Here is a 25,987-nt window from a genome sequence, read left to right as displayed (position 1 = left end):
CTTTTTTCCCCCTTTCCTTTTATTTCCCCCCACAGCCCATTTCGATGGACAGATGTGCCGTCCTTGACTTTCATCATTTTGTTGACTATCTGCGCCATTCTCCAGAAATCACTCCCGCGCACGGCCATGAAAGCTAACTTGTAATTGCTGCCTTTTGTCGTTCCCCGCTGCGATCGCTTATGTTGGGAACGCACGTCATTCCTCCAGTGAAGTATGTTCAAGTGTCACAGCAAGCGCGGAGCTTCTTCGAGACCTTTTAGTCTCCTTGAATTCATGTTGACAGGATGGCAGCGTCCATGACCTTGCCAGCAAGCATTACAATCCTTCAATTTTTCCATTTAATAGTGGCCTGCTTCTCCAGTGTGAAAGCTGTCTGTAAGACCTCCACTTTCCTTGGCTTTGCCCCAGTCTAGCTTCTTACCAATTTTTTTTCAGCTGCTTTTCTTGTTTAGAACACAGTTATAATCAGTAACATATTATTTTGCAGCTGAAATAAGTGAGGAAAAAAAACAGTTATGTCGGCAGTCTTCACACGCATCTGGCATTTTTGTGGTTTTATTTGAAGAAAAGGCTAATTGTTATGCCTTTGAGGTCCACTGTTAATTAGAAGGTGTCTCGGGGAGCTCTCACATGGTCACCACTCTAATTGGCAGTCAAAGCTGTGTGCCACCTGGCCTAGCCTTTAACACTCCAGGTGCTGCCAGCAAAACCGTCAGCCTTGGCATTAAGTGGATATGGCCTCTTAAAACAAGACAGTCAGGGAGCGGGCGAGAGAGAAATAGAGAGAGAAAAAGAGGACAAAACAAAAGGAGGGAGAGAGGAGGCAGGGTTAGGGTAAGGGTTATAGATAAACATGTCTGCCAAACTTTGCCAAAATGGCAGGCGGGTAAAAGTTATTTCATGCTTTGTAGTCAAATCAGTCTTTTAGAGCCAGTGCAAAAGGTTCAGAGTGAAAAAAAAAAAAAAAAATCAGTGCAATCTTTTGATGCACACATCATCGAACCTCTTTGTTTCTCAAACTGCAGAAGAGGTGAGATGGCAGTGCACCAGCACCCTACACAGCTTGCATGCATTTGTTTGCCAGTCTTTTGTGGGGGAAAATAAATGTGCCCCATAAATACCAGTAATAGCTGCCATTGCGAGTTTTTCATGTTTTATTACAGCATACATATGGGAAAAGAATGCATATGGAACAATTATGTAATCAAGTCCATTAACCTTGTATTACCTGTCATTTCTCCTCTTGCTCATGAGGAAAGGAGGTCACTTCTTGAGAAAGACGACTATTAAGTCAATTGACGCGAAAGATACTCACCCGGAAACGGAATTCTCTTTAATTCCTTCGCTCCGATCCCCTTACAATATTCATGAAAATGAGAAAAAATCCACACCAAATCTGGAGACCACAGAGGCGAGGCGGTGATTTAATCAAGAGATAATGGAGCTGCTCAATTTAAAATGAATTGGAAATTGTCGAAGAATAGCTAGTGATCCTCTATGTTTAAATGAGCTTTTTTTTCCTTGTATTGTCTACAGATTTGAAGCAGAAGAGCTGCACGTATCTCTTTATTTATTTATTTAACCTTTACGTAACCAAGCGAGTCATTAAGAGCACATTCCTCTTTACAGTGGGGGCCTCTTGAATTGCCTCTGGTGCTGTCAGTTTGTCCGTAAAGCCAGTTTCTCATTCACTGTTGATGGAGGTCTTCCAGGATGTCTGTGCTGTTGACATAACTGATCTGTCTGGTTTCTGGGTGCTTTGTTTAGGCGGTGGGAGAGATGTTACCTATTCACAGAAATCTTGACCTAATTGTCTAACAGGATGAGAATAATCTTCATTATGTCATATCAGATGGCCTGGCAGGTGTGCTGCTTATGTGGCACAAACAAACGGCTGATAACATTTTGTTTTGAGTCACTGTTCTCCCAGAGACAGCAGACCTTTGTCTTACCACACGCAGAAGTCAATAGGGTGTTTTGTCTAGCTGTCCCAGCATCCGAAATTCAAACAAATTCACAATTGTGTCTCCCCTTTGTTCTTTGGTTACAATGGAATTTGGAATATAGAGCAGGTTTGTGCAACGTATATGGTGACGGGCTGGTTGAAGCGGTTGGGGGGGGTGGGGGTGGGGGGAGATGCTAGGAGATTTCAGCAGAGTTGTGCAGGAGGCCTCAGGCTGAATGTGTTAATGTCGTACAGCGGAGCAAGGGATTATCTGGATCTTTGTGATTTGTTGTTGTTGCCGTTTATTTTCCCAGAAATGTTGTGTTTGGGCCTAGAGCTGTGACAGCACGGGTTTTCTTCATTTAAGTCTACATATAACACATGCAGACATCCCTGCACGTTAGCAGCTCGGGCAAGAGAACATTTTTTTTTTTTTTTTTTTTTTTTTTCTTGTGGGGTGTTATTCTGATGGCATGAGCCAGTGGGACTTCACAGGTTTAACCACTCAAACCAAACAGCTGTTGCCTTAATTTATCCAGAACATCTCAGAATTTACAAGAACATGTGTGCAGCAGCAACAGTAATGACAAAGCATAGGTAATAATAAAAGACAAGCAAAAAACTGCATTGAACACAATAAACAAAAAAATAATAATAATAAATACCACCACATACAGAATCATCATAATAATTAACAGGGAATCAGCAATACACTGTCACTATTCCTGCTGCAGTCACTGACACTATTGCTTCCACCAGCACCATCATTAATAATGGCTCATTAATAAGACATACTACTCAAAACATCAACTCCTTTCGTGGTAAAGGACTCAAAATATCCTTGAGCTGGCCCACAGAGTTACAGATTCTAGTTCAGCTCTGCTCTGGAGGTCATTCCAGGAATAATGAGCTGGAGAAATGTAAATACCGTTCTCCGCCTAACCGCCAGGGCACTTGGAATATCTAAAACAAGGCAATCTTGAGATTTAGCCACATAATGAGCTGCTGTATATTTTAGTAAGGTAGAAATATATGCTGGGAGGATATTATAATGAAAAGGAGCCTTGTGTGCCTCGTAAAAAGAAATCATAGTTTTCATCAGTGAGGTCTTGAGCGGCGTTGTGGGTTTGCCAGTCCAGTGAATGATGCGTGCGTGTACAGAATGGGATATTTCACACAGTTTTGAAATGGCAAAATTATGATCTGCGTTTTTTTTTTTTTTTTTTTTTTCTGCCAGCAGTTTAAAGAAAATGCCAGGAAAAGGCCCTTTGAAGCTGCCCGTTGAAGTTGATGTACAACATGAATATCAATTTAAGATTCAACAAGAAGTCACTAATTAAATCAATCTTTGCACCAGATGGATTAGTTCCTACCCATATGCACCTCAAGTTTTTTATGTATTTTTTTTTTTTATTGATTTATTTATTTAGTTTGGTTTTGTTTAGGCAATGTCACACTACATCATATGATTCATTCGTTTGTTTAGACAAGTTAGTAAAAGGTTTAGCCCACCCATTTTGAACAATTTCATATTATCTCACTCCCCCGGTTGTTGTTCTGTAGGACAGTAGTGGTGCTATCTTCCTCTCATTGTTACTGAATGCTGGATACTGGTTGGATGCTCCAAATGCTAACTGTTAGCCTCCTGCCACTGATCTGGACTTCCCCCCAGCTAACTTTATCAAAAATTACCACCTTAATCCACCCAAAGAAGATAACAGCGAGGGGAAGTGAAATGATATCACATTTTCCAAAAGGGGTGAACTGTCCCTTTAATGGTACAGCGATGGTCGATCCAGTCATCTGCTACGTATTTTAGTGAGCGCTGCAGCCCCTTTTTCCAAATGGCTTGAACCCAATAGCGCACAGACATTCTTTCATCTAGTAAATAATGGAAATGAAATCAATATATGGCTGTGCCAGGCTCGAGGCACACGACCCAGAGTTAAAATCTGATTTCAGAAAAAAACAAAGCAATGAGAGTGGCAGCACTGCAGTAAAGCTGACCTCAGTTTTACCTGACATTTAGTCAGGGCTATGTCATTCTTATGCATTTGGGCAATGATCATTACATAGAGAACATGATGCCTGGCAAAGCTTTTACAATGGCTGATGGCTGGATTAGGGATTCTCTACAATCTGTAATTATCTGTAATCAGTGTGCAGATGCATGTGGCTGTTTTGCAGTTGGATACACAGTGGATATCAAAAGTCTACAGGCTCTTTCAAATGTCCTTGTTTTGCATTGCCTTAAGGCTTTAAATGAAAATTCATTTAATCACTTTTTTCTAGTTTCATTTGGGTATACTGTAGCAACTAACAAATTGAAGGTACAACCTACAAACTACTCATTCTGACAGTGGATTACAAATGGAAAACTAAATCACCTGGTTGCATAATTGTACATATATAGTAACTATGCACTCTTCAGTTAATATTTAGCAGCAGCCCTTTTTGCTGTGCCAACAACGTCCCATTTTTTCTTTGCAGAAGAGTTCAATATCATTGAAACAGCACACTCCGCTTTGGGTCAGCCCTCAGATTTTCTGTGAGATTATGGTCCGAGGTCTGACTGGGCTGCTCCAGGATACTGATCTGCCTTTTTTTTTTTCTTTGCCATTCCTTGGATCATTTGGCTGTGTGCTTTGGTTCTTTGTCAAGTTTAAAGATGAAATTGTTCTCTGACTTTTTTTTTTTTTTTAGGGCAGCAGATCTTTCCCCAAAATATCTCTGTAAGTCAGCAATTCTCCATCTGTGCCCCCATCCTGACCAGAGCCCCATCCAGCCTCATGTTGCTGCACTACCATGCAAAAGGACAATAGTCTGTTTATTACTCTTTACATTCGGTTTACATTCCACTCAGCATTTGAGATACAAACCTCATGGTGTCAGAACCAGTTTGAAATAAATGAGTTGAAGCCCCAACTAAGAAGACATGGATGTGACAAAGTTTGAAAGTTGATATGTTTTTTAGGGATTATTTCCTGGCAGAGGCTTCAATTGCCTCCTGTGGCTGTCAGGTGATTGACAGGAAGCAGAGCTTCGAATTATGCTGCACTGGTTTGAAACCCACAACTCTGGCACAATGAAACAACAATAAAACAGAAACTTTGGCAAAACCAAATGAAACCTTCATGCTTACTGTAATGGATTATCTCGCTCTGTGGAGGTTGTTTTTCATCCTGCGCAAAAATGAATGGCAGGAAATGGCTTTTTCGAAATGCAGGAAAAAAAGAAAAGGAACCCTGATATCTCCAGCTATGATGACTGTTAACACACAACACTGGGAGGAATAATGGGGAATAGGGGCGATATACCGTTAAAACAAGCCTATAAACACTGGTATACTTTAAAACTGACCTCTGGGTCTTTAGGCAGTGGGCTGCCGTGGCTCTGCTCCAAAGAATGAGGACCAAAAAAATTCAGCTTTGGTTTTGTAAGGCCCTGAGACATTTTCCACATTATTTTGGGAGGCTGACCATGTCGCTTTGCATAATTAAAATGAAGTGCTTGTTCTTTTTAGGGAGAGGTGGTGTCTTTCTTGCCACATGACCCCGCAGACTAGGAATGTGGAGGCCATGCAAATTAGCTGTTATATGCATGGAGTGCGAAGACTGTCACACCCAGCGCTGCAGTTGTTTAGCTGGTGTTCTCTTTGCGTCAATGATAGGCTTCATCCTGCATCTATCTCTGAGGAACATCCTGATGTAGGCGAGTTCCTGCTGCCATACTTCCTCTACGTCTTGATTATAGTCTTCGCTCCATTCCAGGGTATATTTGAGGACTTGGCAATCTTTTTATATCCCTCTGTCGTGTTAGCTCCTTGTTGCCCATGCTTGTCACTGCCCACTGACATACATACACAAGGAAAAACACTTCATTAAAATCCTGGTTGTAATTAAGCTGCTTAGAATCAACTGGAGTTTCAGTTTTGCATTTTTAATGCATGCTCAGATATGAGTATCATTTTGTTTTTCTGTTTTTATAACCAAAAGAAAGTGAAAAATAGTCTGATTAAACTTATTTATTTTAGACCTCAAGGCCATTACAAGCAGAAAATTGGAGAATAGTGTGTAGACTTTTGTTATCCACTGTGTATCTTGAGAATCCCTCTGGCTTAGCCAGCGCAGGCTTGACACACACGAAACAATATGTTGAAAATGTTGGTGGCATTCCACTGTTAGGATAAAACTTGTATCCAGTAAGGGAAGGAATAAAAATGTTCAGATGGTGGTAGTGCTGCACCTTTGATTTACTGTTGTGATGATTTCACCCACTGAGCCTCACAGCATGACAGGCTTCATCATATTTTGTACAAATGGAAGCACAACCTTGTGCCAATATGGCTCTCAGACTGTGTTTATGTAGTTTTCATTTGCTCTGATCAAACGGTAAATTTTCTGCTGGTGACTTGCTAGTGTCACAGATACTGTTATCAAAGATGAGCTGCAGAATAACACAGGCGGTGAGGGAGATCAAACGGACCCAACTTCACCTTTCATTCGTCTAAACAAATGACCCGCGTCAAAGAGAAAAGTTTCTTCTTAGAAGCCCCTGATAATCTTGCATCCAATAAAGATGTGGATCAAACCAATAACTTTCTCATCTCCAAAGCAAACACACACGACCTCCATGCCAGATTAGGCCTATCCGTCTCACAGGGGCCAGTAATCAGCTTAAAGTAGAATGCCAGCATTATTGAGTTTTTTCCTTATCTCCATTGGCTAGTGATCACTTTGTATCCAACCCCACCAACATTACTTTGCTGTCCGAAAATTTAAAATTGAAATCGACTGACTTCATTGCTCCCACTGCCTCCTGAGTGCATAGCAAGACTCTTTCATGTTTTAACATTGTGCCTGTTCTAGTTATCCGTCAGTGTGGATGTGATGAAAGTGAACAAAGTGAAAATTACCAAGCAGTCCAGCCTTTTCAGTGCTGCTTTTCTCACAGCCTCAAGATGTTTCCCCTATAAACATAAGCTGAGTGTGAGCTGCTGCACCATGCTCTATAAAACTGGCATATTGGCATATCTACTATTATCAAAAAAAGAATCCACTCTTAATATTAGAGTCAGCATCACCCATAAAGTCCAAAAAATATGCACTGGAGGCACAAAACGTACTGTGTCATAAGCTGCATTGTGGTAGAACAGGCACCGTTAAAGTGTGGCCCGTGGGCCAATGGCGGCCCTTGGAAACATTTCTGGTGGCCCATGTCGAGTTTAGGTGACATGATGAAATGCATGTATTATATTTGGTCCGAATTCAATACAGTCTTAAATCACCATATATCACCCAGTAATTTGCTTTTAAGAAATGTAAAACGGTGCCCCATTGGCTTCGAGCTTCGAGGTCGGAATGGTTCCATGGCAACTAGGCATCTCGCACATTGTGTTTGGCTTGCGTGTCAGATTTTGTCATCATTGCAATGGTTACTTTGTTGTACCTCATGGGTCAGATAAAGTGATGTGTCTTATCTGAAGGATGGTGAATGCAACATAAAACACCATTATGATACCAATCAATAGAACGTGCAACAGGGTCATGGTCAAGAAGCGCACAGCTAAGCTTGAACAATGTCAAAGAGGCTGAACTCCTCAATATATAGTTTTCACAATTCTGTTTTAACCTTGTTAGCTACAAATTGTGTTGATTTCACATTACTGGCTGCAAACCCTTTCCAAAGCATAAACTGTAGACATGCACCGTTGTCAATGAAACATCTACACATGGACACATGGGATTTTTTCTCCTCGAGAAAAACACAATATACATTTCTCACACGATTCACAGTTGGTATGTCTTTTAGTCTACAGAAAAGATAGCAGAACTATTTTGTGTGCCGTTTTTTCTTGGGCCTCAATCCAATGTTGCGTCCCCAGATTCGGCCTCAGTCATCAAATCTTTTGCTATGGAGAGAACCGGTTAAAAAATACACATCACTCACTGGCCATGGCCTACTTTTCCCCTCACACAAATGGTTGTGACAGTGCATGGGAATGTCCAGTGGAGCCTAACTGGACTTGAGACGAGGCATGCTTGAAGTGTGATTAAAAGAAAATTGAACATTTGAATAAAAGCAACCAAAGCTTTTAATCTCTAAGTTTGGGCAAGTTTGTAGCACATGATCACTGGTGTGGTCAATTGTTAACGGCACTTAGAGACTCTGCTGTTTTGATCGCCTACTTTCACACATAGGACATGATCAGATGTACTGTCACCAGATCAAAGCGCGTCAGAGACTCCCCGTTGCCCACGACTACTTTCTAACCCATGGTGGGCTCATGGGATGGGCATGGCTGCACTTCAGAGTAGTCTGAATTTTTGTCACTGGGTGTATTATATAAAACTGATTGCAGCGATGTAGTGGATCTAAACACCTAACTCATAGTACACATCACTGCGCATAGAGTCAAACTGGTGAAAGTTATATGAGGATAGGGTAGTTTAAGGAGAAAAATAGGTTTGAATAGGTTTTTGTTTGCCTTGGGATGATCACTGAAAAGACATTAGAATTTACCCACCTTCTGTTTACCACCATATCACCGGTCATTTTGTATGTTTGACAGTGGCTGTATGAGCTGCATTGTAAAATAAAAACAAAAAAAATTTAAACCAAGAAGATGCAAACACTATCTGAGGATGCCATACACCACCTCATACCACAACAGAACTGGGCCTGGGCGTGAAACTCGAGCAAACAAACTGCAGACCGCAGACTTAAAAGTGTTTCATAAGCCTTTTGGAGCTGTATAAAAAGTTAATTTGAGTAGAAAGGTAAGTAGGCTGGCAAACCATTCTTCAAACGGCTGGAAAACAGCCTCTGAGGGTTTCTGTTGGAACCTCTACAGTCCTCAAACAAACCTTTGATGCAACCTTAAAGCACCGTGCTTATTAAGAGTACATTGTTGATGGATACTTTTATTCGGAGTATATGAACTCCGGGAAGGTAAGGCATGCCAAAAACAGAGGTGCTGCCAAACTGGGAGAAAATACATTCCGTGCTTCTCTAGTGGCTATGACTTACCCTTCCAGCTGATATCTCATAATTAAAAGAAATTCCCCAGAAATTCGGTTTCAGGGAGACAAATCTAAATCATAACAAAGACAAAAACAGCCTCCACCCATTCCCCAAAGCGCTGTAAAATACAACATATAAAAAAAAAGAAGTTCTTATAAGAAAATACTGCATATTGACTGTGTTGCAGCTACAGCTGTATCTATAAACATAGTACAGAGCTACAGCTGGGACTGCATGTTGGATAGCAATTTTGATCCTTTTACTCCAACAAAATTACAGTTAGTCCACAGTGTGCCATGTGCACAAAATGCTCATAAATGTTGTACCCAAAAGAGGCAGTTATTTAGAGGGATTAGAGCTGAGGTGCTTCTGGAAATGTGTTTTCTGTCCATTTGATAGGAAAGTTGCTCAGCGCACTCCCACAAAGACATACAGTAGTTGTAAAATGGCACAGGCAGATTTTCTTAACTAGTTTGGGCTTTTATAATGGTTCCAACGTTATGACTTTCCAGTTACCAAAAAGCAGATTCTATTAAAGATCATAGATGGCATTGGTTTATAGATTTTAGCCATTTTTTGCCTATAGATTTTAGTTGATATTTAGCTGGCAAGTGGCTGCAGGAGCAAATGAGATGGTATGCTTCATAGACAGCAATGCATTTTTAAAGATTAATAGAATTCAGTGTATTTCATAATTTATCGAGCAAAACTGCTAGCACCATCAGTTTTGCCGGCTTTGATCAGCATAGCATACAGCCTGGCAATCTGAGTGAGGCTGGTAATGTGGGAATCGACAAAGTAATGAGGGAGGCCTCACTGACAAACATGTATCCTCGGAGAGCGAAAAGTGTACAGTATCATCATGAGCCCCTGCAACTTCAGTATCCACCCAACATTTTGAAATGTTAAAGGAAACTTTAGAGGCGAGACTCCCACAAGTATATTAGAGGAAGAAGTTCAAATATTACTCAATCCAAGTGAAGCAACATACACATGCTCACTTTTTGTCATGAATAATTTTGTATGCTAAGTAAAGGCACATTCGAGTGATATGAAAATGCAGTGTGTAACACAGAAATGCTCAGAAATATGGTCGAGTTATTAGAAGCAGACATTGCCTTTTGAAGCTCTGCAGTTCAAAACATATAAGAAGCACAAAGGCCCTTTGACACATACACATTTTAGATGTCTGCCCTCTCAGATATCGGCTCTGTCTTCCCTGCATTGATCCCTTATTTCATGAAGGATGCTGTTGTCAAAAGGAGCTGCAGAGAAATCAAATAGGTGAAAATGTATTCAATCAAGGGACATGCATACGCATTATAATATAAACAGTCTGTGGTTATTCTACATCATCCATTTAAAACAGAAATACCCAATGCACTGAAGTGTATGAGCAAGGGCCCTCAGGGTATGTGCCAGCTGACTTTACCACAGTCTGAAAAAAACAAAAGTAAAATGAAGTGTTTACATACTCCATACTTCCATACTTTGATCAGAAAGGCAGTTCCTGCATGATTTGATAAAGGTGTTTATATAGCAATTTCTGTAGTCAGAATATTGGGGTTAATGGGGTCAAGATCAAATTATTTGCATACATGTAATGCAAAAAAATTAATAGGAGCTTCGGGCAAAAATGCCCTTGAAAGTTCAGAAAATGCCCATGAAATTAAAAATGCGGGGCGAAGTAATTAGGACTCTTTTTTGCATTTCACCCTCGTCTTATTTTCATTGACTTGTCAAATATTCACTGATGAATGTGAATATATTGTCCTTATCAGCTGCAAAAAGGTGATTTATGAGAAATGATATCCAGGGAGTTTTATTTCTGATGCTTTCCGGGTTGAAAAAAAAAAAAAAAAAAAAGCAGAAAAGGGAGTGGTTTTTGATCAGAAACCAACCGTGTGCACACCCTGGTTCAGTAGAAAATATTGGCACCAGTGTAAAAAAAAATTCTCAGCAACTGACTTGTGGAAAATGGACTGGTTAGCGGCAGAGAGGGGAATGGCACCATCCTTTTCCGGAAGGCATGCAACAAGTTCCCAGTTAAAAACAAATCTCAGTGGTGCAAGTTGAATGTTTATTTGCCAACATGAAATGCAAATGTATTTTTCATGGTTCAATAAAAATTTAAAATCAGATCAAGTGAGCAAGAAAAAAATCCCCTTTGCATTTTACCCAGATGCAAATGTACTTGGAGCAGTGGTACATTTCCCATTCGTAAGACCTTTGCCAGGTTGGCCCTCGACCCAAAAGCCTTACGTGACATTTGCTGGAGCCCCTTCAATTTGCCTTCCAGTGTCACTGCCGGGTGGACGATGCCATCATCTAGCTGCTCCACAGGGCTCACTGCTATTTAGATGACTCTGATAGGACTGCGAGGATCTTTTTTTATCCCAGTGCTTTTAACAGCATACAGCCCTTCTTGCAGGGCGATAAGCCCTGGGCAATGTGGGTGGGTGCCCCTATGGTGTCCCAGATTACAGACTATCTCACCGACAGGCCATGCTTGGTGTGATTCCATGGGGCACCCCAAGGCGCCATCCTGTTATCTCCCCTGTTTGTCTTCTTATCTTAGATTTCAGCTTCATGTCATCCCACCTAGAAGAAGGACGCTGATGACACCTCAATAACAGGATGTATCATTGATGAGAGCAAAGATGGGTTTAGGAGCCTGGTGAGCAGCCAGGAGGCAAGGAGAACAACCTGCAGCTCAACATCAACAAGTACCAAATGTGGCATATACTATTGTAGAGTCCTTATTTTGTTTAGCGAGATATACTATCACAGCATACTACACCAGGAAATTATTTTTAAGTTCACAGAACCATATCCAATTCTGGGTAACATTTCCACTTCTAGGCACACAATCTCTTATGTGATTGGGGCTTTTTGTGCAGGTTTCCTAGACTGGCGTCCTACAAAACTCCCCTAAATATCCGTAAGATATTTAGACAAACACAGACAATCAGGTTTGAGCATAATCTTCCTGCCTTGTAACGTTTCAAGATGCTCTCAATCTCTCCACCTTACTTATTGGCATTTTCAACTGTTCAACATTGGAAGGCAGTGCTATGAGTCACCAGCATTGCAAGACATAAGATGAAAAGCAGGTTCTCAATTCAGCAGCAAAGAGGAAAACAGCAAAGGTCAAAGCAGTAGCATTATTTTGCTTAGTTACCTCTGCGCAAGAAGAATCTCAAAGCTCAAATTAGCCAGCCCTCTCATGAAAATGCAGCTTTGTAATTTCTGCCACTTACAGGCCACCATACATAACAGGGAATGGGATAGGGGTTTGTTTGTGCCAAAGACTTGTGTCCAGTTGTACCACTGATTTTTATTTATTTTTTTTTTTTTAATTTATTGATTGAGAAAATGAAAGTGTTTGACTGCCTGATAGACCAGCTGATACAAACGGACTCTGTGGTGTGATGGCTAAAAAAACAAAATTTCTGACAGAACCAGGAGGCCAAGTCACTGTTCACATGGCAGCCCAGTTCCATCTCCTTGTGGTCTCACATTAATAACAACCTGCAATGGTCCGATAACACCGTGGCAGTAGATTAAAGGACAGAGCTGGCTGTTCTTCCTGAGGAAGCTCAGGTTTGTTAATACACCCTGTCTTAATCCCACAAACTGTATCTGAGAAGTCTCCCAAGAAATCCATCTGTTCACAGCATACAGGCTTTGCAATTGTGTGAAAATGTGAAAAGGACTGGGCTCTTTGATGTGGTAGACAGTCATAGTTGGATGAGAGAAGGGGGCGTCAGCTAAGTAAACTAATCTAGAACGATACATCCAGGAAGACAGTTTTAGAGGGAAATTCCAGCCTTTAACAGACTTCTTATGATATTCCTATGACCTCACACAAAAGCAGCAAGCCTCTTCATTGACTTTGAATAGGACGCTGACAGTAGGAGTGTAGGAGTTTTTATATTTCCATTGAGATGAATAACATCATAATGAAATGAAATTAATTTTGGAAGTGAACGCTCTTAACATCCAGCATTATCGTCGTCTTCATTTAAACGGACATTGAGTGATCTATGACCTTCACCTGCCTCTGCTGGTTGCAACAGCGTTGATGGAGCTGGTCTCCTCCTCCGCGGGTCTCTGGCACAGCTGCTGCTCATCCACTGCAGTTATGATGCCCTTTAATTGGCACGCATATTAAAGTTTTGAAAGCCAGAAAAATCTCAGCACCTGGTGAAGTCATTGTCGAGTCAATGGTGATGATCATTGACCCTATCAACCCCTGCTGATATGTTATGGTCATTTTGTGCAGTGGGGCAGTAAAACTCTTACCCACTGGCTGTGCGTCAGTGGAACACATCAAGCTTTAAGATGTTCACCTTCACACTTTTTGACAGAACCTCTTTTTTTCCCTTTCTTTTTTCAAACTGCAAAAGCAGTTCAGGAAAGCAAACAGGGAAAGATTGAATTCCTCAGTGGATCTGACATCTGACTGACAGCCTGTAAAAAAAAGAAACCCAATAGAAAACACACTCTACTCTGCACTGCCACTGTAAACTTTTTCCCTTTTCCACCCAAGTGATGTCAGCACTGTAATGACAGACCTGCCAAACTGCCTGATGTCTGAATAAAGGCTGCCACAAATATAACAAAGCAAGTGCCCTTGTAAGATGCAGTAGGATAGGACTGCTGGCACTGTTTGAGAAACGGTGTTTGAAACAGGTTTTATAGCTAAGATTGTCCCACACTTTAAACCATTTTATTATCATATGATTTATTAACATCAGTAAATATTCTATAACATATTACAAAGGCTCTACCATGCCTGCTTAGCTCCTTTTCTAGTTCATATTTTATAATTATATAAGACTGGGAAGTTTTTAAACTGGAATAAAACAGTACTAGTTTAAAGGGATGTTGGAAAGACTGTTAAAAGAGATCAGAAACATAGGGGGAAAAAATCCTTAGTGCCATGGGACACACAAGGAACTGTGTATTGACAGAAGTGCAATTGGACTGTTGAGGCACGCCACGCTTTCCTCCATGCTCATGATTAATGGGGCAGACGTCTCATTTTGGAAGGAGAAATTCCTTGACAAAATGCATCAATAGTGAGAGCTGCTTTACATTCTCTCCCTGGCTACATCTCGCTATCAGTGGAAGAGCAGGGGAAAAAAAATAGTTGACTGCATGCAAAATGGTCTCATCAAATGATGGAGATTTTACCGTCACCTTGGTTTTGTTGCGCTGCAGACGACTGCTGCTTTCCCAGTATGGGATCCATCGTTGTATAAACACTACCTCTTGATATGCAATATGCATTTGATATTAGCTTAACAAAAAAGTTCTGACAAATAGCGGCCTGATAACTACTTGTTAAACTGATATTTGTAATATATCATTACCATATTCATTTATTTTTGCTTGCGCCTTTTCCTTGAATTTACCTCATTTCCCTTTTATTGATAGCAGTATTTGTGTAGATACCATGAAATATTTACCATATCTGTGCTGCTACACATTTCAGTTGTTTCCATCGAATTTAGCAATTCATCCACCCTGTTCCTGATTTACATGTCAGAAGAAAGCGGAGCCCTATTTTTTTTCCCGCCCCATTTCGCCTCATTTCACTTTAATCTCATAAGGCAGCTCCCACACAAATAATCAGCAAGTTTATCTGTCATTTATTGATCAGCAGCATATTTCATAATTAGACTGGCACTGTTACAAAATATGCCAAATTGAAAAGCTGTGGTGGTACAACAGTGAAGTCATTGATATCAGTTTTGTGTAGCAGTGGCAATTAAATGTTGCTGATTCACCCCGCAAACTGCCAACTGGATTCTGGAATTGCATTACTTAAACACGAAATGATAAATTATCATATTTTATGGCCTTGATACTACAGTTCAAAACGGGAAGCATGGGCACAAGATGTTTTTGTCAGCCTTACAGACTGTATCGTGGCATGGGGGAGCCTGCCTCTCATCCCAGCGTGAGGGAAAAATCTCACCCTGCACTGGCCTGGGCTTGTGCTCAGTAACACCAGGCCGAGGTGAATGAGGCAGTCTCACAGGGACTGAACACACAGGGGAAACTTTATTGCTCCCGGCAACTGCAGGTATATAGATGGGTATGAACGAAGTAATGGCTGTGACTCTGCAGTAATGAGTAGAAATGCAGTAAATGGGGGTTTTGCAATATTAAAATTAGAGATACAATCAGCTGCCGTGCCCTTGCAAATTAATTAAGTGTTTTTACATGCATCAACAGTAATAACAGTAAACCCTAAGGGCAATAACAAGGAGATTCCAGAGGTAGGGATATAATGTCTGGTAAGTGCAAATGGCAAGATCAGTGATGAGTATAAACTGCAGACAACAATAGCAATCACCGCAGTGATTCACACAAAGTACTTCAACCAGATCCACAAAGGAGCCACAGCCCCCCTCAAATGATGCAGTGCCCCCTCACAGCCCATCAGTAGCAAATATGTCACCATGTTCTCATAGGTAAATGTAGCCCCCCTGCCAGTCTGTGTCATGTAGAAAAATGCAGGAGTGCAGTGGTGAGATGCACCATTTTCTCAAGTTTCATCCAAATCCAATCAGCAGCGGCTGAAATAGGACAGATGCCACAGGACATGGACGAACAAATGAGTAATGCAGCGTCCGTCTCAGGCCGATCAGTGGGGTTTTTGGAAATTTCACAGAGCAGTAGTGAAATGCATTGCTCCCTCTATTTGTCCTGAATGTGGTTTGCAATATTTGAAATATTGCAAATGCCACAGGAAACACCCAACAACCTCTCCAAATACCTTTATAGATCACTAACCCCACAAAGCAACCCAAAAACATGTGATTTATTATCAAAAACCAAAGTCGTGACAGTTATATAGGGTGGGATAAAGTTTGGCTAGTGGCTAAGATGATTTATTTGGCTGTGGTTACCAGCTGCTTCAATGTCACAGCACAGTGCCAACACTACTATCTGTGCAAATCCTTCTAATTTTGCCTCTGCAGTAAAGTTCTATTACAAACAGCAAGCTGTATGATTAATATTGATTAACATAATGTGTAGTTATTTATAAAAATGTGACACCTTACCTTGAGACTGAAATATGAATTTAACCACTTTTTTTTTTCTTGATGCTGATTGGACATGGGAGACAGTTTCTTTGGGGTGTCATGCAAAGTATGAGAGCCTGGACCGCATAACAAAATCAGGACGTGCAAAAAGCAATAGAAAGAAAAATGCAAACACTGCAGCATTTGGTGCACACACACACACACACACACACACACACACACACACACACACACACAGTGGATGAATTCAGTTATTGCTGAGATTCTGGGGCACCCATCCTCTCATTTTTCATGCTCATGCCCCATGTCCGCTCTTGCACGTGCTACGAGCAGACCTGATGGCACAGGAGGCGAGCCAGTGGGTGTGTATGTGGTCAAGCAGTGCTGTTGTGTCGCTGCCAGTGAATGTTTGGTTTGTGTGGGTCTGTGAGTCTATGATGTCCACACGCAGTATTCTGTCCCAGCATTTTGTAGGCCAGACCAGCGCTGGACACTACATTAAAATCATTATCACCCATGCGTGCAGTGTGTCCAAGTATTATGCAGTGCACTTACCTGTAGTGTAGTCTAATGCACGTCTAACACAACTTGTTCTGTCAGTGCACCAGTGCCTTGATATCTTTATTTTTATCCAAATTACTTCGAGACGCTGGACACAGAGCAAAGAAAATTGTTTTAGGAAGAAGAGTTTGACGGCTGAGGTTGGACTATAACCTAATTTTGCACACAGGGGATTTATTTAGCATCACTGCAATTCATGTTTTGTCATAACTTCCACCTTCGGTTAAATTAACTAGATCTGACAAACTGATCCAGTACGTCTGCATCTGTGAAATGGCATTGCAGCCAATTAAGTTGTTCATTGTTATAGGAAGCCAGTTGTTTCTGTATTTGTAGATGCAAAAGGTTAAAGATACTAAATGAGGAAAGTTAAATTTGGATTTTACTTAAGTTTCATTAAAAGTTTTCAAAAGTCCATTGTTTTTTCAGGCTAACTCCAGGAAGTACATCACAACTGGACTTGATCCTGATTGGCTCCCCTCACTAAAGAATGGTTGAAATCCATCTTATCGGGCTAATTTGCAGCATTTGAACTAAATGCCCAGTGCACGGAGGTCGTCATTTTGACAAGATGTGTGGTGCATGTGGCAGTGGGCTGGGATGGAGATGAATATGTTATCAGTGGTTGTGTTCAGGGCTGGGATTGACTCCACCAATCAGTTACCCTCTTATCCTTCCCTTTAAGGAGATTGCACGGTGCAGTGCCATTTTGGTGATGACTCTTTAAGTGAGTGAGTGACTCAGAGAGGGAGAGAGAGAGAGAGAGAGAGAGAGAGAGAGAGGGTGGTACATCTGCAAACTATTTTCTCCACCCTCCTTGTCCCTGTCTTCTGTAAATGAATACATGGATAAATCAATATCATGGAATAAAAAAGCCATTATGCTCGCTTTTCCCTCAATAGAATAAACAATATAGTTATTTACTGCTAATTGCTAAGCCATCATTTAGCTTTTAAAATAGTCATAGACAAATAATGTATCACAGCCAAGTGATGTTTGCATCCACAGCGGTCATATATATTAAATTAGCCAATTTACCTTTATTGTGTTCAAGAAAGTGCTCTGTTAGATTGTGTAGACTTGCTGGAATTGCATGAAAAGTTCCACATTAGCTCGTCATATGTGTCTCTCCAGCATTTTCCAAATCAAACTGAATCACCCTTGAACGTAGTGCAGATACAATCTCTGAGTTCCTGGGTACGGATAAATTTGGGTTGATATGATTTCCTTGTGGACCATGACACAGCAGTTTTGTTTATGTGATCATTTACCCACCTCCACGGGTACTTTAGAATGCATAACCATATATTGCATTTTTTTTCCATCTCCATAGATACCTATCAAGGTAAAACAGACAAGCATAACACATGATTTTGGAGATGTGCAGTCAGACGTGCCGCTGACAACCAAAGTGATGAAAATAACAAACAACCTGGGTGTGCAGCATTGCTGACCTGGTACGCAGGCAGGCACTGGTGGGTGCAAATCGCACTTCCATGGCACCAAAATTGCAGTGAGCCACTGAATAGATAACAACCCGCTCCTGCACCGCTCCACCCACCTCGGTGCATGGCATATAACCAAAGCACCAAATGCACCCAGGCAAGGAGAAGCAATCACTGGGCCTCACCAAAATTTCCCCTGCACTGGTGGCCATGCTGAACAGAAATAGGGCCATTCATATTTAATTCAGCTTTAACGAACCTGCATTTATTTTCAAAATTCTTACCTTGGATCATGATGTATTTGAAAAAATGGTGAAAAATTAATACCTTTACCTTCAATCTGTCTAGGTGACCTTTCAAGTTACGAATGCCCCCAGAATCCTCCTGATGTGCTTGAATGGGAAACACATTCATGTGCTGCTTTTCATTTAAGTGGAGAACAACTGCACTGACTGACTGAAAGTCAATGTTTGGGAAATTGAAAAAAAAAAAAACCTCTCCACTGAAGCTGAAATGTAGAGCACAAAGACTGGAAGCTGTGATACCATCAAACCCAAAACCTGGTGCTGTTTCATCTGCTATTCTTTAGTGATATCATTAGTTAAAAAAACATGAAACAGAAATTTCACACAAAATCCCTCGGGGCTTCCTCTCCGTTGCCTTTAACATCTTCTGCTATTCATTCTGCACCACACAGTTTGAGATATTGGATGTTGATAATAGCAGAGGATCAGGTGTTAGTTTTCTGGTTGCTGGTATTGGCATTACATTACTCATGGTCACAACTATGGATTGGACAATCACAAAACATGAAAAAAACGATATGAATTATTATACTCAGATTCAAGGTATTATTTCATGGAGGGTTAAGCTGCACTGAAACTGGAAACCTGGGTTCAGCTTAGCTAGGATACTGCCTCGGCTCAGCAAAGGCACATTTTACCCAGCATGTAATACAAAAGGAGGGGTTTCACAACTGCAGAGTTTTGATCTCTGAAATTGCTTGCAAGAAGCAGAGGTAAGCCAGACAGAAAAACAATTTCCACAGAACACAAACTAAAAACACTTTACTGTAACTACATCCCGCAAAGTTGATGACTTCTCAAAACTGAAGATTAGGGTGAAAATCACAGCTCACACTTTTTTTCCCCTTACTGCTAGCCACCCCCTCGTTCTCTCTCTCCCTTTCTCTCTCTCTCTCTCTCTCTCTCTCTCTGTCTCTCTGCTGCTCTCTGAAGTCTGAACAGACGCTTTGCTGTCTCAGCTCGGCGAACTTTGATCAGCGCAGAGTTGCCAACCTTCAGTAGGACAAGGTCAGGGAACGAGATGATGGTTTGTGTGTTGTCAAACATGGGGAGTCGCCATCTGTTTGCCGATACATCCGGCTCGTTCTCTCGTCTACCTGGCCCCTCGCTCAGCGCCAAGGCCTTCAAACCGAGTGCAGTCAACAGCCTCTCTCATACAAGTGTTCACTGAAGTGTCCATTATTAAGTGTCCCCAGATATCCTTGTCAAACTTGCTGCCTTAAACAATCGGCAACCTCTTGTTGTATGCAAATGTACCGTCTACTATGAGGCACAGAGCTCTGAGCAACAGACGACGGCTTCTCAGCCTTCCTCACATCGGCCACGCTGCTGATAAACGGCTGCAGAGTTTGTTTTTCTGCTCTGATTGTGAGAATGAAATCAACAGACAAGCCGTGCCTCTGAATATTCTTGCTCCGTCGGCCCTAAACCCAATCCGCTTTCCTTCCCTCCAGGGTGGAATCTGAATGACCTGATCAATTTCTAATCAGGAACGACATGCAGCCTTTCTCCTTTAGTAATAGAGTTTTGCACAAATCTTCTATATAGATTGCTCACTCAAAAATTGTTAAGACCAAAGGGCAGGTCGCGTATATCTCTGGGTTCGTTTTTGTAATATATTTCCCGTCCTGTGTTGTGATGATAGTGCTTTATCTTGAATGTGGATCTGGTATTAGCTAAATATAGGAAGTATTTGTGGAATCCTAAGCACAGCTGCGTGTCAAAATGAAATCCAGGCCCCGTGTGAAGGCAGAGGTGGTCTTTTCATGTCAAAAATGAAACCCCGGGCGGTCTACCTGCTTTATCTTCAAGAGAAGACTCAGAAATGACTCCTGTGAAATCTTTAAGTGTCTACCCACTATTGAGCACTACATTTCTGGCAATTTTGACTCCAGCATGTTTCTATGGAGAGTAAATCAGTAGTGTATATAGGGGCTATAGTAGGTGGAACATCTTTTTCATGCTGTGTGATGTCACCTCTTGATGTACACACACTTTAAAACTTTGAATTGGATCCGTTTAATATGGCAGATTGGATGAGTCAATCAAGCAAAGGGCAAAACAGCTGCACAACACAGGATACCTCTGAATACATGTGAAGATTGTGAATGTACATTTGAACCAGCATCTCTTCACGTTAGCCTTTTCATTTTTGTCTCAGAAAACTAAGGCATGTTCTGTTTACAGTTTTTAGTTTATTTATAAAAAAAAAAAAAAAAAAAAGTTACCTCTGTATGCATCAGCTTACATTAAATATTCCTGCCAGTGGGATATGTGAGTCATTAAACACACGGGCAAATTATTTGAAGGTGCCTGCTTATCTGTTTCCAGGAACACAGAAATAACTTTCACAGTCATTTGAGCACCTCTTGCCACTTGGGTGTCTCGCCACAAAGTCATCTTTTGCTGTTTGACATTCTCTCCGGAAAGCTATGCATTTGTGAGTCACCTTGTGCAGTTTCACTGAAAAACAGGGCAATGTAACATTTTACCAAAACATTGCAAATATGACATTTTCTGCAAACGCGCATAGAAAATGGCAGCATGATCATGTATACACGGTGACAGTGTAACACTGGAGCCCTCAGCATTGTGAAATTACAGGAACATTACAGTACAGTTTCCAGCTCTTTTGATACTTAAAGTTAAATGCTATTACAGTTTCACAGGCTGTCATTATCCTCAATTTTCCCAGTGTGTGTTCTCACAAAATGCCCTGTTTGCTTTTTAGGTGGATCATTATACATAGAATGGATGGCATATCAGTCACTGACCCCACAGAGTCAACACTGGGAAAACGAGTGAATCTGCTTAACCAGGAACCATCAAGCTGACAGAAGCACGCTGGGTCGTCCTCCACAGTGGAACAGCCAGCCTTTGGTTTAGATGAGAGCAGCGCGTCCACATGGGAACCACATAGATGGATTTTATTAAGGACCCTCGTGAACAAAATGCTCTTTTATCTGCAAAATAAGAACAACAGGGTATGCTCATTTGATGTCAGTGACAGATTTGAACCATTTGCAGCATGCGGTCAACAGGGACGCATTTCTCCTCACACCTCCTGGACTCTTGACTTATCACTGACTCTATTTTTGTCTGTTGTGCTCCCCAAGTTCTCGGATAACTGATTTTGACCGCGACGCCATGTCTCTACCCAGGCGGAGGAAAATCAGGACTTTGGTGCTGCTGTTTTGCATCATCACATTTACAACATTTCTGTTCAGTTACACGTTCCGTGACCCGTCGCTCTACTTCTTCAAGTACGCGTTCCGCCTTTCGGACAACTTTTTCTCCAAAGGTCTGTGCGCCTGCCACCAGTGTATGACGGAGGTGGAGGATGACCCCTGGTTCACTGAGCACTTCAACCAGTCCATTCACCCATTAATGACAAGAGAGAACAGCGTCCTGTCTGATGAAACCTTCAGGTGGTGGCAGGTAAGATTCAGAGGGTGTGCTTAGGGGATTTATGATGCCATGCTGCAGAGGATAAAAAAAAATTGCACATTCAGCCTCTGTGAGCAGATGAGGCACCAAAAAAAAAAAAAAAAAATCATGAATAAAAAAACAGAGATCACACGCTGCTGTAGAGCTCTCGAGAGGTGTTTGCTTTTGCCACATTGATCGTTCTGAATCCAAGGGATCCTCACCAGGATCGAATTGTGAAGCAAACTCCCACGCACAGTTTGTTCACATTGAAATTGTAATTTGTTGCTTTCTCTCAAAACGCGTTCCTAATCCATAGATGAAAAGAGGAATGCATTCTGTAATTTTTCCTTAATATGCAATACCATACCCCTTCATACACTTACAATCTTTGCCATCTGTTATCCGTTATGCTTCTACAAACATCAGCAGATACACTGAGCACAGTGATGTAAACATGCTCATTCCAGATATATACAATAACTTTAATTAGCCTTTGAATTATGTCCAACTTAGTGCAATCATTTAGTATTAACATGATAGTATGCTGGTGCCTTTCATTCATAATGAAATGTAGTGTAGATTTCATTAAAGGGATTGGCAACACTACGCCATATTTTCTTGAAGTGTTGGTTGTCAATGTTTATATTGTAGGTCATCTGTAACATACTCCACATACAAGGAGGTTATAAATATGTATGTTGAACTGTTTATGTATTCGGCGCTAAATCAACAACTGTCTTTATTCTGGGGTTAAAAAACTAAAAGACATGTTGTACCTCAGTTTGACTTTTCGTGATCAGATTTCTTTCCTAGCTGCTCCTCCCTCTCTGCTGCTCCTGTCTTTGCCGAGTGCAGTTTGCAGTCTAGTTGAGGTAGACAGAGAGGGACTGAAATGGGGGGTGGAAAAAAAATCCACCCTCAGATAATGTTACACTGTTTTACATCATCAATTTATAATGTTCAGTGCATTCCAATAGTTATTTTGTGATGAGGGCTTTTGATGTTCCCGGTTTTTCTCGACTGCCCGTGTCTGCTTCTACTTAAGTTAGTGATTTCCTCTGTTTCCCAAGATGCCTCCTGACAACCCTGAGTTGTCAGCTTAATGCTGAGATGTAAACTTCTTGCATTTAGCTATGGGTTACATTACGTGACCTGAGTAGAGATAGCATATTAGTGGATATTTGATAACCTTTGATATATTTTCTGACATTGAAACATTGAAACCAGTGGTTATAAATCGTTCTTTCTCTCGCAGTAATCACAAATGTATTCATGAATGTGCTTTTTTCTGTTTGTTTTGCCAATTATCCAGGATTGAAAACATTACATATATCCATCAAATATCCATCATTAGCCTATTTTACTTGGAGGTTTTCACAAAACAGCTGCACTGATTGTGATCAGATTAGTAAAATGTGTGAATTAGTTTCCTATTTCATATAAACAACGTCCAAATTTCATCAATTATTTCGATCAGAAGATTGATTTTTTGACCTGGAAGTCATGAAAATGGTAACAAATAAGAGATGAGCACAGACGAGGCCCAAGCATGTCCATCCATGCCATCAAATTTGATGAGCACCTCATCATCACATAATCGCCCCAGAGGATGAGCCCTGTCACTTTCAGTTACCTCTTGACCTTTCCTCTTGCACCACCCTCAGGCCACAATGTCAACTCTCCACACAAGATGTCTCAAAATGTGCGTAATTAGCTTGATATTTGAGTGCATTCATGCTTCCCAAAAGAAGATCCCTCTTGATTTTCATGACCCCATTACCTTTCCTCTAGTTTCGCCCTCAGGCCAAAATGTCAAATCTCATATCTCAAAATCTGTTGGTCAGATTGCCAAGAAATTTGGAAAGCACACCCATGCTCCCCAGAGGATGAACCCCGTCAACTTTGGTGACCTCATGAGCTTTCCTGTAGCTCCACCCTCAGGCCAAAATAAAGAAACCTCATTTGCCCTCTACATTCATTCCCCTGGCACGTACCAGGCCAACGGGGCACCAGCGGCAGAAAGCTTGTGCTTGTTTCTTTTAAGATCACTTTCTTATTCAGCAGAAGTCATGCCTTGACTATATTACTGATGATGAACAAGGCTTGACGTCATTGTTTTAAACCAAAATGCAGCCTATATACTATCATCAGAGTGGCATGGAGAATGAAAAAGGCCCATTCACAAAATTTATGTGACACAGTTACCCTCTCTTAGTCTGGAATGAGTCCAGTGCCTTGGTTGTTATCACATTCACCTCACACCATGTCCAATTAGAGGCAAGAATAGAAAAATTACTGCAAGGTTGCCTCCTGTCACTACTCATTTAAGGATATGCTTCTCACAGGGAGCTTGATGAGGCAAATGTCACATATAACAGTAGCCCAGCCAGATGGTTCGGGCTACAAGGCAAGGGGGTGACCTCCAGGTGTTCCTGTGTTCTTGCAGATGGGACGAAGCTTGTGTGGCCACATGGCCAACATTTAATTTCTGTAAATCGGCTTCGGCTTTCTCATCAGTTTCCCATCGAAAATGCCATCAGGGTTATAAAGTACGGTAATTCCAGCCCAGGCTTAACCGATATACCGAAACTGATATCCTTGGATTGAAGGTGCATTGAGGCAATATTTTGTGCCCATTTTCAATACCCTTAATTTTGGCCATTTCATGCCAAAAACCTTCCAAAAACATATTCAGTGGTTTCCTCAGAATTATTCTGGCAGGGTGGAAAATCTTCTGAAATACTATTTAAACCATGAGACACTAAAACTCTCCACTGAAAACCAGGACAACAACAACAGCGATAAAAAAAAAAAAATAATAGCTATCATCATCATTATTATTATTGTTGTTGTTGTTGTTGTTGTTATTATTATTATTATTATTATTATTATTGTTGTTGTTGTTGTTGTTATTATTGTTATTATTATTATTATTATTATTGTTGTTGTTGTTGTTGTTGTTATTATTATTATTACTATTATTCGCATCAGCATCATCATTACTATCATTATTTTACACCAGTCTGCCAGATGCCTGAGTATGTGTGTTTTTCTTTGCACATTTGTGTGTGTGTTTGTGTAATGTGTGAAATCTGACTGTGCTGACCATCTATCTTTTTATGCTCTGTATGTTTTTTTTTTTTTTTTTTTTTTTTTTTTTTGCCAGCTGACACCATACAATATGTAACAGTGCACAGTACATAGACCTTAGACTGCATTCATCTGCTCTCTCCCTCTCTGAGTGCAAAGCGCTGCCACAAGAAGAGGGCGAGGTCCTGCATACGGAGTTAAGCCGCCCCTGAGGTTATTTCAGAAAATGTGCTCGGTGTCTTGAGCCCAATGCCAGCTCCACTGCCCTTGTTCAATCACTTCTGCTTAAAGTGGCCCTAGAGCCGGAGCTTACACTGAGGCTTGTATCTGCTGTGTCACCAGTGGTTGCAGTCAGAGAGGCATCCAGCCAACTTCACTGAAGTGGTGGAGGAGCTGTTCCAAGTCATTCCTGATGAGGTGCTTTACATGGACGCCAGCCCCGAACGCTGCAGGACCTGCGCTGTGGTGGGGAACTCTGGGAACCTCAAGGGATCCCAGTACGGCAGCCTCATCGACTCCAGTGACCTCATCATAAGGTGATTTAGCTCTCACTTCTGCGTAAAGATCAGGAGGGGGAAAAGTAGGCACACACTTCCCCATACATCTGCTGTGATATTTATTTTACCCAATTTAGTATGAAGGAAATAAATGCCACAGCAAAGGTGAGGAAGAGAGGTTTTGACTATTTCTATTGCCACAGTTTATTATTTCGAACTGTCTGCACTTCTGCAAGACAAATAAGCAAACTCCTCTTGAAAAAGAAGCCAAATAAGCATATTTTTCAATAGCTGAAGATTCCCTGCACACCTGAATAAAAAAGCCAAGCAAAATCAAGTATGAATGAGGTAATGCCTGACCAAGGTCACCGACCAAAACGCTGTGTATTATATGAATAAATAATATTGAGTGAGAGACGGCAGTGCGCAGGTGCCTTGCTTTGTGTGAATATTTCCGAAAAGACATGCTGCCACAGTGTTTCCTCTGTAATTTGATGCAGCTGTGGTGCTTTGGGCAATAACTCGAGTTTTTCTCATCTTTTCTCTGTCTTTGATTTTTAATTGTTCAGTTGTTTTGTTTTAAAATCAGTTAATTCACTGTGACACAAAAGCAGTTTTGCACATTGTTCAG

General features: G+C 41.1%; 1 protein-coding gene across 1 annotated transcript in view; it reads left to right on the top strand.

Annotated features, from left to right (window-relative positions):
- Positions 1 to 25,987, top strand: part of LOC115367634 (CMP-N-acetylneuraminate-beta-galactosamide-alpha-2,3-sialyltransferase 1) — a 44,764-nt gene that overhangs the window by 2,758 nt on the left and 16,019 nt on the right. The window contains exons 2-3 of the mRNA XM_030063476.1: positions 21,072 to 21,778; positions 25,202 to 25,395. Of these exons, the coding sequence (XP_029919336.1) occupies positions 21,488 to 21,778; positions 25,202 to 25,395 (485 nt within the window). The 5' untranslated portion in view covers positions 21,072 to 21,487. The remainder of the gene's footprint in view (positions 1 to 21,071; positions 21,779 to 25,201; positions 25,396 to 25,987) is intronic.

The sequence above is a fragment of the Myripristis murdjan genome, chromosome 11 (genome assembly GCF_902150065.1).
Source record: "Myripristis murdjan chromosome 11, fMyrMur1.1, whole genome shotgun sequence".
NCBI classification, from domain to species: Eukaryota; Metazoa; Chordata; class Actinopteri; order Holocentriformes; family Holocentridae; genus Myripristis; species Myripristis murdjan.
The sequence above is the reverse complement of the archived record's forward strand: the minus strand, read 5'-3'. Positions and strand labels throughout refer to the sequence as shown.